Here is a 12,301-nt window from a genome sequence, read left to right on the forward strand (position 1 = left end):
ATAGTTACAAGACTCGATCTAGTTTGATAGGTTAATCAATAATTTACCAGTTTGGTTTTAACTTAGCTAGATCTTGAGTTGGGTTGATTTTAGATCTGATTTTTTACTATTAAAAAAAATTAAAAATAATAAAATTTAGTTTTTTATGTTCGCAAAACCCCATATTTAATCTTCATATTTTTCATTTCATTTTAAATAATCTTTTTATTGTTAGTTATCTTGTAGATGCAATTATTTTAGGTTTTAGTGTGGGTTTGGTAATGTATTATAGAGTGTTTTTAGCATAAATAATTTAATTGAAAATAAATTAAAATAATATTTTTTATTTTTAACATTAATAAACCAAAACAATAAAAATAAAAATATAAAAAAACTAATTTAATATCTTTTTAAATAAAAAAACAGCCGAGCAAAAAAAAAAAAACAAAATCAACACATGATTTTTGGTAGAGAAATTAACTTCTGGTTATGGCCTCCCGTGCATTTTTGGTGGTGGTTTGCCATGAAAATGGGCCGACGGCAGCCTTAAACACGGACCTTGGTCTCTTCTTGCTGGCCCGAATTTTGAGCAATAAAGTAATAAAGCGGGCCCAATAACAATAAAAATAATCTAGAAGAAAGAGGAGCAAACAAAAAGTAAAAGCTGAAAAAGAAATCCATATTATATTTATACCAAAAAGAAAAGAAAAATTCTAACATCAAGCCACCAAAGTGAAGCGAGAAGCAATCACCTCCACTCTCACGCCACACCGGAAAAAGAAAAAGCATCCTCCTCTATGGCGCTAGCATTACCAACTCGGCAAAGACGAGGAGTAGCGTCTGATCTCCCATCGCCGTCCTCCTCGCCATCAAAACCTTACGACAAGGAAGACAAACGAAAGCGATCAGAGGAAGGGCAAGAACAAAAAGCAATAGGATGGTTCTTACCCTTACTCGCTTTAGGAATGTTGCGCTACTTGAGTGCTACATCAAATATCATTCATGATTGTGATGAGGTTTTCAATTATTGGGAGCCTCTTCATTTTCTGCTCTATAATTCTGGTTTCCAAACCTGGGAATACAGGTGATTGAAATATCATTATTTTTATCTCTTTTCTTAATTAAAATTTGATTTTAAAAGTATTGTTGGTTTTGCAGTTCTCAGTTTGCGCTGAGGTCGTATTTATACATTAATTTCCATGAATTAGTCGGATTACCAGCTTCCTGGTTGTTTCCTGATGACAAAGTAAGAATTTATTTTTCCTTTTGGCTACTTCAATTATTCACTGTTTGTGTCGAGGGTTTGTTAAGGAGAGAGTTTCTTTTTCTGTTTATGCGCGGTGCAGGTGAGAGTGTTCTATGCAGTAAGGTTTTTTCTAGGTTTCGTGTCAGTTATTGCTGATGCTACGCTAGTAGTAGCACTTTCAAGGAAGTATGGTAAACGACTTGCTTCCTATGCGCTCGCCATGTTATGTTTAACCAGTGGTTGTTTCTTTGCTAGCACGAGTAAGTGAGCATTTTGTGTTTTTGTTTCTATTATTCTTTTTTTATTTTTTGGATATTGATGTGTTCATTTTGTCAATCTATGCTGTGTTGGATATGATTGGCAGGTTTCTTGCCGAGTTCGTTTTCTATGTATGCCATGAGTCTTTCGTCGGGATTATTTTTACTTGGGAAACCTGCTTTTGCTGTTGCCGTTGCAGCAGTTGGAGTAATTCTTGGCTGGCCGTTCTCAATTTTGGCTTTCATGCCGATTACAATTTACTCTTTGGCAAGAAGATTTAAACAAACATTTTTAGCTGGGGCAGTCACTTCGCTTGTTCTTCTTGTAAGTGCCTTGTTGATTTGATTTGATTTGATTATTGATGTTTGCTATCGTTACAATTTAAAGAATGTTATTCTTCCAGGTGCTCTCGGTGCTTGTTGACTATTACTACTACAAACGGTGGACATCATCTGTTTTTAATCTCATAGTATATAATGTCCTAGGAGGTGGTGAGAGCCACTTATATGGGATTGAAGGCCCTTTATTTTATCTGAGGAATGGATTTAACAATTTCAACTTCTGTTTCATCCTGGGTTTACTCTTCCTTGCATTTCTACCCATTGCAAGGAGAAAGTATGCTCCAGACCTGCTAATTGTGGTTTCACCTCTTTATATATGGCTGGTGCTCATGTCTTTGCAACCACACAAAGAAGAAAGGTTTGTTTTTCATACTATGGCCTCCAAATTCCTTGCAGAGCTCTTTGTGTCAGATTTGTTTGTAATCACCCATGCTATCTTCCTGTACAAAGTATTGATATGGATTTGAATGTTTCTGCTAATCTTTCCATATTTTTGTGTCCTGGCATTCTTTATTCCAGTAATTAACTCTATTTCTCTCTAGTTAGCAATGTTTGTCTACTTACCATTTATAATGTCCATTCTTATCTATTAAGGAAATTCTAGTGGATAGAAAAGAAATCGTGTTTTGATAAATTTCTTATATTTGAGTTTGACTGACTTCAATGACTGTTAAGTTTTCTTGCAAGGCTGACTTTTTTGTATTGCTACATTGGTACAAGACCATTTGCTTTCAATTTATTGAAGATACTCTGTCTCGGTTTCAGAGTTTAGTCTCATGATAAGGTTGAGGTTGTCATCTGCTTAGAGTGTAGTTGTGTACATGTTTTATGGTCTACTTTTGGTTACCATAAACTCTAATGCTGAATGAACCTCAAGTTAGTAGCAATTGCATTCTATTTGTGTTGCCAAATTGCCCTACTACATAGACATCAAAATGATTGGTATCGGGCAACTTTTTTAGAGTTGTAGTTGACTGGATGAATAATTTGAAATGATTTAGCATTCAGATTTAGCATTCTATGTGACTTGCATTTGAATTTTTTTATGAAGAGAGTTTGGGGGGGATGTTTTGTAGTGCTAGAAAAGCAAGAAAGGGGGTTGAAAGTTAAGAATGTGTGTGAAGCATCTAATAGGGTAACTCTAGTTGAATTGAGTGGAAGTTTGTGAATTACACACGATGTTGCTAAATTTTTCAATTCTTGGGATGCAATTTTAAAATAAAGAACAAAAGGGAAAGGTCTTGTCGTGAATAGGAACCATGGACTTTGTTTTTTCCAAAGGTCTATGGCAAAATCAACTAAGCTTTTATCTAGAAATGTCAGAGTGAACCTGATGGTCTTAGTTTGCTCTCCAAGAAGAATCTGAGTTGCCACTATGAGATATGCATTGGAGTGAGCTTGAAAGAGTCAAGGCAAAAACTTTCAAATAAGATGGATGTTATGAGGATCATGTCATCCAGTCTGAAACTCTTCCTCGAATCAGTACTTATTTAACATGGTTTTTGTTCGTCCATATTGCATCAATTGGGGCAGTCATTCATTCATTTGAATGCTACTACAACTATATTTTGTGGATGAGGAAAGTCCAGGAATTTTATAAATGATATCCTCCTTTTGCTTCCTCACATGTAAACTACCCAACTGCACTATTAAATCTTCCCTGACAAAAGTGAATCTGATTTTTTCTTGTCCAATCACAAATTCATATGTGATGCTGATAGAGGGTTTAGATCATGACACTATATGCAAACTTTATATCAGAAACCTGTGCAATGTGAAATACTTTGTCAAGGTTTGGATTGCCATCCCGCATCTTTCTAATCTTTCGTTTGCATGCTGTTGGAAAATGTGCCATCATTTTTAAGTTATTTTCTTTGTATAAAACAATGTTCTTTTGGTTGGGTCATATATATTTTATGGATAAAGAGATGCTTGATTATGTGTAGAGTGCAGATCTAAGTAGAGAAGAAATGGTCAAATGTTATGATGATTGATACATTTCCAACCACCACTGCAGGTTCCTTTATCCAATATACCCTCTTGTCTGTGTTGCTGCTTCAGCTGTCATTGAGAGCTTTCCTGATCTTTTCCGAGACAAATATAATCCCCATGACAATTCCTGGCCAGTTGTGGTAGGCTTCTCATCTATTCTTCTATATTTCCATGCCTATTTTATTAGCTTTAAACTTACGGTACTTTTTCATGCAGATAGCTAAATTTGTCAGGCCTTTGGTTCTCGGCCTAATATTATCTGCATCCCATGCTCGTACATTTTCGTTGATTAATGGTTATGGTGCTCCTTTGGAGGCTTACAAGATTTTGGAGCACTATGATGATGTAGAAACAGGTATGATCTATTTTGGAGTAATACACTGCTGGAACATTCCCACTTATCTTGTTAGTCTTGTATTTTTTGGGTGGTTACTGCTCTGCAACATTTAGTGTTGGAAAAAAGTTATCTGGTGATTTAGACCTTCTAACTCTTATATATATATATATATATATATATATATATATATATATATATCAATTGTCAAATTTTTGGTTAACTTTTCTGCTGTGGCTTATTTTGGTGTTGGAGAAAGTGAATTGTGAATATTCAGCAAGTCATTTGTAATCGAGAATACTTATAAATGTAGTAAAATGCATGACAGTAGCTTCAGGATGGCACAAGAACCAGTTCTACTTGTAAAGATTTGCTGAACTTGTTGCCTTACCTCTTGGGTCACCTGTGTGTATATATAATAATGATAATAGAGAAACTACAGCATTAGTTAGATCAGGCTAATACACTTTCTGCAATTATATAATCAGTAAGAGATGATCCTCTGGCAATCTGGCTGGTAGATAGTATTATTTGAGAGTTCTCTGCCTAGGGCAGGATTACCATTAAGTTGATGCAGATGATCCATTCAGTTGCAACTTGCTTTTCTTTTAAGGAACCACTGTAGGACCTAATTGCCATGTGCTCCCCAAGTTTTGTTTAGAGAATTAATTATCACAGTTCTCAATGTATTTAAGGCAATATAAATCTCATTTACATTTTTTCGGAAGTAAACGCATCCTAGTTTTGGTTCCTGTATATCGCAGGTTCTACTCTTTGTGTCGGAAGTGAATGGCATCGCTTTCCTTCATCATTTTTTGTTCCTGAATACATCAGTGAAGTTCGGTGGATTGATGATGGATTCCGAGGTCTTCTTCCATTACCGTTCAATTCTACCCTCGGTGGGACTGCAGCAGCACCTCCTTATTTTAACAACAAGAACAAGGCATCAGATGAGCAATTTGTAATTGATCCCACACCTCGTTTTGCTTTCTTTTCATCATCATTACCTTTCCGTTATAAAGTTAACAACACAAGTTTTGCATACAGATCAGAGATATTGGAGCTTGTACTTTCCTAGTTGAGCTGCAGCTTAATCGACCTTACCCTACTCGTGGAAGTGACTTGTCAACCTGGGAGGTATATATCAGAGCCCTCACCCCGTTCCCCTCATCTCTGTTTTCCAGTTTTGACATTTTTATGTTCCTTAGAGAGTGTGTACTAAAACTGTATGCGTTGCAGCCAATTGCAGCATTGCCCTATCTAGACAGGGAGTTCTCACCTTCCATGTACCGGTCCTTTTTCATCCCGTATCTGTGGCAAGAGAAGAATGTTTTTGGAATGTACAAGTTGTTCAAAAGAGTATCAAAATGACATTAATGTGAGCTTGAGCTCAAATTCCTGTCCCCTGAGCTCCGAATTTTGCAGCCAAGTAGCTGTTCATAGCTTGACTTGACCTCCGGATCTGAAAAGAAAAGAAAAACTTGCAATTGAAAACTGGAGATGAAAATGTAGTCGCTGAACTCAGCAGAATTTTTTCTTTTCTAATTCCATGCAAAGTTTAACCTGATTGGTCCGTGATCTGTTGATTATATTCCTTAGATTAATTGTACCAAGATGCTGTTTTGGTTATGTGCAGTTGAGAAATGTTCATAGCTTTCTACCGTTCAGGAAAATACGTTATTCTCCTCCTACACAAAGCGTGAGCATGACGAGTTTCTCTTTTTGTAAACCGGAGCATGATAGATGCCGTTGAGGAAAACTGGGATGGATTATGTTTACGCTGCGTTCTCTCTTCAGGAAAATGTTTTCTTTCTTCCATAATTGCATTCCATTGTAAACTGAAGCCAAATGAGAAAAAAAAATTGAAACAAAATGTCCAGCCATTCATTCACGGTGGAGAATCTTGATGCTTGACATACAGAAGGGCAAACAACTACTTTGATGCGTGAAATTTTGCGATATCCTTGATGCACTGTTGTGAGTCTCCAGTGGAGTTGTGGAATGGAAATGAGCTACACCATCATGGTGTCTGAGCTGAGTCTAGTTAGCAATGAACAGATTTACTTTGACGCATCACATTCATTAACTCTTGACAGATGATGATTTGCTGATTTCGGCGGTGCTTGATGTTTACCGTGTGGGTGGGGGGCATTGCTTTCTGGTTTAAGCCTTGTTTATGTTTTTGATTTTTTTTTATTTTAAATTAATATTTATTTTATGTTTTTATACTATTTTAGTTCGTTGATATTAAAAATAATTTTAAAAATAATTTTAAATTATTTTAAAATAAAAAATATTTTTAAAAAATATTAACTAATACACTTTCAAGCATTTGTTTCCTTAGTAGACATGGAGGCGCAGATTGGAAAGGTGAATGAATGGTATCACTAATGCTTTCAGAGTTGCTATTTTCTTCTCACGCAATCTATATATGTTTCTACATTGGTGGGCCGGAATAATTTTCTTTTTAACTTGAAAAAAAAAGTTTAGGAGAATATTATATTTATGCTACAGTGAAAGCAGGACATCTTTCAAGCTAATGTGTGTACCCAGATAGATTTTTGCGTCGGAATAAACCTAACAAAACAAATTGTTATGCCACATTTACACAAATTTATGAAGACTCGATCACGTCTGTTTCGGGATCAAAGTTTAAAATAAAAGTTAACCTAATTCATAAATATCATTCAAAGAATGAACGACCGGATTGAAATTTAAGATTTAAGTAGCCGTGGTGTTGTGCTCTGCGGTCCGGATCAAAAGTTAATTCTAGAATTAAAGAAAATGGGAGTATTGTTATTTTTTCAGACGATAGAAAACTTGAAATGCAAATTGAAAACTTAATTTGTATATTTAATAAAATTAATTGATCATCATATCATGTGTTAATCAATATTTAAAAGAGTATTAATAATAAATAAAAATTAAATCAAGATGCTAAGAGATAGATACAAATAAAAAAGTATGATCTTGCATCATGTCATGCTATTTAACATATGAGTTTGTGATGAGATGTGTTGTGAAATGATGAGTCCATAATGGTTGGATAATAACTTGAGTTTGTTTGATGAATATATTAAAGTGTTACAGGTATTTTTTTGATAATTTAGAATCTTCCAGTATAGAGGAGATTTTGTTAAAATTTCAGTAGGTTTTCATTAAACTATAAAAAAAATTACTTAAAAAATAGTAATTATTTATAAGAAATAAAACTTAAATTGCATAGAAATATTAAAGTGTTACAACCTAGATAAACCTAGATAAACCTGAGTTAACCTTTCAGACTAGCCATCAACGTAATAGGTTATATATATATATATTGTAAAAGAAGTTTTTGATCAATTACAGAAAAAACTCACACAAAGAAAAGTGATTGCATTAGATGTTAGGAAAAAACATATTATATGAGGTAGCTTATTTAGGCCACATGTCTCTTTCCTTTACCTCTTTCTATTTTTCTTTCTGGTGGGACTTTCATTGGGCTCAAGTGTGATAAGACTCGAGGCTAAATTAAAGAGTTATAAAAAGAAAAAGAAAAATAATCAAAGATCGTTATAAAAAACAGTTTGGTGCTTGCAACTCACGCATCACCATGGGAGGAAGGCCACCACATTCACAGAGGCGTGTATGACTTCCTCGTAGCTCCAATGGTGACCTTCCCTGGTATCGGTAAAATCATCTCAATTGACGTTTACTTTACGGTGGCACGTGACGGTATCTTAATCCCATTGATCCATTCTTTGTTTCTTTTCTCTCTTTCTCTGGGTCTGCACGCCTCATTTCTTGTCTTCTTTCCTTGAAAGATGAAGAGAGGGTTGCATTTTTTCCCTAAAATCAAATTTTGTCGTCGCGGGAGTGGGTTATCTCGTCGATGTATGCTGTGAGCTTCACAAATGCTTAGATGCCGGCGTGGCACTCACGCCTTCCTTTCCACTCAACCATCATATCCGACCCCACAAGCTGACTCCGAGCTTGCATGTCCTCCCCGGCACACGAAAATCCACGTCACCTACAAAATCAACGAAAGATGCTCACTTAGGTCTCTTCTAATTGCAGTTAGTGCAACTCAATTAGGTCCTCTTCTAATTAATCATTGCAATGTTTGCCTCATGGAAGGCTTATGATATTAATTTTTTATTTTCTTAAGAAATTATCCAAATATTTATTTCTTAATTATGATATTAGCATAAAAATCAGGTTTATTAATATTTTTTTATAAATTATGCAAAACACAAGACGGTGGCACTTAATATTATGAGTGTGGCAATAAGAAGGACCTCTAGAATGATAAAAAAGCTAATTGGGCACCAATTGAAATTATAAATAAATAGAAGGCCTAAATGAAAGTGTATATAATATTCAGGGGGCTGTATACACCTTTTCCTCACTAATGGAAAAAAAAAAAAAAACACCAAGGAAAGAAAGACAAAGCAGGCTCTCTTTTTTCCACCCTCCTTTTTCTTTCTCTCCGTCCGGCTCATTTTGATAGCTAGCTGCTTTTCCTAGAGAGAGAAAGAGAGGAACGGACTGTGTTTGATTTTCTAGAGATAGATCAGAAATAGCCATGGATTCATCAAAGGATCGCGAGAACTTCGTCTACGTCGCTAAGCTCGCCGAGCAAGCTGAACGCTACGACGGTCAGTCTATCTCTCTAGATGTATTTATATGCGTGTTTGTTCTTTCTCTCTCACTCTAGATCTGTGCTTTCACGTTATGTTTTTGCTCATTATAGAACTCAATCGTATGACCGATCGTAGATTTATGGATTGATTAACAGGTTTAACTTACATTTCAATACTTATTACTTTTTATTTACAAAAATTATTGAAATATATTTGTCTTCTTTTTTGGGAGATTATAAGTTAATCACGTTTAATTAAGGTTACGGATTTTAATTATTTTGATTGATTTCTTCTTTCATTTGCAACTACTTTGACGGTGATTTTTTCTTCTTCTTAATTTCACTATTATTATGTCTTTTAATGTAGGTTTTTGTGCTTAAATTTAGGATCTTTCAAAAAAAAAAAAATAGAGGAAATTTAGTAATTGCTGATTCAGTAATTATCAACTAATTAATTTGTTTATTTGTGATTACATAGGTGAAAAGTAAAATAAAAACGGAATTATTTCTGTTCATCGAAATTAATTTCTAGTGGAAATTCAAAAAAATAAAAGAAACAAATTTATGATCTTGATACTTTTGTTGAAAGTTGTTAGAAAACTGATAGTTTATTGTGTGATGGCATGTAGAAATGGTGGATGCCATGAAGAAAGTGGCGAAACTTGATGTTGAATTAACAGTGGAGGAGAGAAACTTACTCTCTGTGGGATACAAGAATGTGATTGGTGCGAGGAGGGCATCATGGAGAATCTTGTCATCAATTGAGCAGAAGGAGGAGTCAAAAGGGAATGAAACAAATGTGAAGAGGATCAAAGAGTATAGGAAGAAGGTGGAGGCAGAGTTAACTGGCGTTTGCAATGATATCATGACTGTGATTGATGAGCATCTCATTCCATCATCTATACCTGGGGAATCCTCTGTGTTCTACCATAAGATGTAAGGGTGGATTTGTTTGGGATTTTATTAATTTGTTTATGTAGATGGTGTGGTTTAAATTGTCATGTGAAATTTATGAAGGTATTTGGGTTTGGTGCAGGAAAGGTGATTATTACCGGTATCTAGCAGAGTTCAAGAGTGGTAATGAGAGGAAAGAGGCAGCTGATCAGTCACTTAAGGCATATGAGGTATGTATGCCTATTTTTTATTCTGTTTTCCTTTGATGCCATGATTAAATTCTAGGGTTTGAGAGCTTTGACTTGATTTTAAGCACTCATCTGCTCTAAACTGAGTCACAGATGGTTCTTTTGTCTCCCAGACATTTGCAATGTTGCTGTTTGGATTATCTTCAAACGTGAATTTTCATCATGTGCAACCTATTTTTGAAAACCCCAGGCTTTACATCCTTTCTTTGACATATATTTTCTTGTGTCTCTTTAGTTATTTCTTAGAAGGAGAATGGTATTGAAACTTGCATTTAGGTTGCTGTAACGTCTTTGTTTACTGTTAAATTGATCAGGGATTGCTTTCACTTGCATAAAACGTTGTACAGCTGTGTTTTGATGTTTTTAAATTGGCAGAGCCCTGTTTGATATCTATAAAGGCTCTTTACCTGTACAGATATTCTCCATGTGTTTTTCCCATGGGAGCATTCTTTAGTTATGGCCATTTGATTTTCTGCCAATTTTCTATGGTGCTTCTTTTTCATTAAATCTGCCACCTTTACCCTTGTTTTCCTTTAATCTCCCCTCTTCCTTATCAGTTTATTCATTTACATAAGGTTGACTATATCATTAGTTCTGCATGTTTGTTGGTTTTTGCAGACTGCTACATCAACTGCAGCAAGAGATCTATCTCCCACCCATCCCATTCGACTGGGTTTGGCTCTTAATTTCTCTGTGTTCTACTATGAGATTATGAACTCACCAGAACGGTATGCAGAATGTGATTGCTTATATGTGGGAAAAGCTCTAGACTATAATTTTATTTGTGTATTGGAAAAGCTTATACATATAAATTCTTATTGCATTTTTGGGGTCTCTTAGGGCCTGCCATCTTGCGAAGCAATCATTTGATGAAGCTATTTCAGAGCTGGATACCCTGAGTGAAGAGTCTTACAAGGATAGCACTTTGATTATGCAACTGTTGAGGGACAACCTCACTCTGTGGACTTCTGATATTCCTGAGGATGGAGGTATCTGTTGATTTAATGCATGAAAGTTTGAAAGGGTTAAATTTTCATTTTATTTTATGAAGAATAATGTTGATCTGTTCTCTCCATTAAGTATAATACTGGACTCAGTCTAAAATGTATTGAAATCCCATTTTCGCTAGACTCTTTCTCCATAACAATAAACAAATAAATGGAAAAATTGATATACTTGACATTGTCTCATTATGAGGTTTGTGAATTCTTTAGATGCTGCATCCATTGCAAGGACTATTCATGATTTCTTGTTTTTACTTGGAGCATTTGGGTTTAGTAGTATCTTACTGAATCAAATGAGCAGAGCAAAATTGAAAAGTGATGGCCCATGGACCAATTAAAATCTATATGTATTTGATTGTTTGAGTTCACAGGTACAAAATGCTTCAGATTCTCTGTAAGAAATCACAGTGGTTTTTAGTAGGCATCTTCTTTAACCTGAACCTTTTGCAAGCATGAGTTGTCCGTTGTGCACATATGATTACAGATGTTTGTATACTGTAGGCTTTTAGTGGACAGTTGACTTAGCTGAATTCTTATTTTGACAGAAGACCAGAAGATGGAAACCTCTGCAAGAGCTGGTGGGGGTGAAGATGCTGAGGTTGGCCATTTAGCTATTGTGAATTGTCTATTCTCTGAACCATTTATTTGGATTTGCAGATCTATGAACATTCATTGAATTCTTTTGTTGTGCAGTGATGATGCGACCGGAACTCTGATGAGTAAATGGGAGTAGGATGATTTTCCCACATTGTTGTGTCATTGCTATACTTTAAGAGAGGTTTTTAAGATTTTCTCATTTGTTGTACCTTACTATTGTCACTTGGTGTTAGTCTCTTTGTCCGTCAACTATGAAATAGCAGGAATATTTGTTGGGTTGTAATATGGATGGCCTACGATTATTGCTGGTTTTTCATATTTCCTTGCAGGCCAATTATATTTCAATTGGTTGTTTTGGGTAAAGAATTCATCTTTTATTCAGTGATTACCATCTCTTCAGGATATCATGTTGGAGATCTCGGTGGATTTCTAGAAATAAACTTATGAATAGAGTTTTCTTACAAAACTGAAGGTGCGAAACTGAATAGAGTTTTCATGCTTGCAATGCATTTTAGAGACGGTGAGGTCTATCTCAGCTTAGTGTTCTGGTCGCCAAGGTACTTTCTTAAGTGTACATGGATAATTCTGCTGGATAATATCATCTGTGTAGTGAAAGCTTCTTGGTGGATGATGAAAGTGTTTCAGCTTTACTGGTGCTGCATTAGAGCTGCTTTGTCTTTTGGATGAATCAGAAGTCCTTGCTACATGTACGATTTTCATTTAAATTTCGAATCGATACTGACGATGAAAAGAAAAGAAAAAGCATATAAATGGGTCATGGGTAGCA

At 35.2% G+C, this 12,301-nt stretch overlaps 2 protein-coding genes across 2 annotated transcripts; both read left to right on the plus strand.

Moving 5' to 3' along the window:
• Positions 1-647: 647 nt before the first annotated feature.
• Positions 648-5,812, plus strand: LOC133702762 (dol-P-Man:Man(6)GlcNAc(2)-PP-Dol alpha-1,2-mannosyltransferase; the record flags this gene model as incomplete). Its single annotated transcript, XM_062127083.1, has 10 exons — positions 648-1,063; positions 1,138-1,225; positions 1,326-1,485; positions 1,590-1,807; positions 1,887-2,182; positions 3,842-3,956; positions 4,033-4,171; positions 4,915-5,111; positions 5,198-5,287; positions 5,390-5,812. Coding segments are annotated over 10 exons (1,851 nt in total), but the record flags the coding sequence as incomplete, so codon positions are not given.
• A 2,729-nt stretch (positions 5,813-8,541) lies between these two features.
• Positions 8,542-11,895, plus strand: LOC133703758 (14-3-3-like protein D). The gene is made up of 7 exons (XM_062128398.1): positions 8,542-8,787; positions 9,401-9,707; positions 9,808-9,895; positions 10,532-10,641; positions 10,754-10,902; positions 11,463-11,515; positions 11,611-11,895. Exons 1-7 carry the CDS (start codon positions 8,715-8,717, stop codon positions 11,611-11,613), a joined length of 783 nt encoding a protein of 260 aa, XP_061984382.1. The 5' UTR covers positions 8,542-8,714; the 3' UTR covers positions 11,614-11,895.
• Positions 11,896-12,301: the final 406 nt, after the last annotated feature.

The sequence above is a fragment of the Populus nigra genome, chromosome 9 (genome assembly GCF_951802175.1).
Source record: "Populus nigra chromosome 9, ddPopNigr1.1, whole genome shotgun sequence".
Taxonomy (NCBI): domain Eukaryota; kingdom Viridiplantae; phylum Streptophyta; class Magnoliopsida; order Malpighiales; family Salicaceae; genus Populus; species Populus nigra.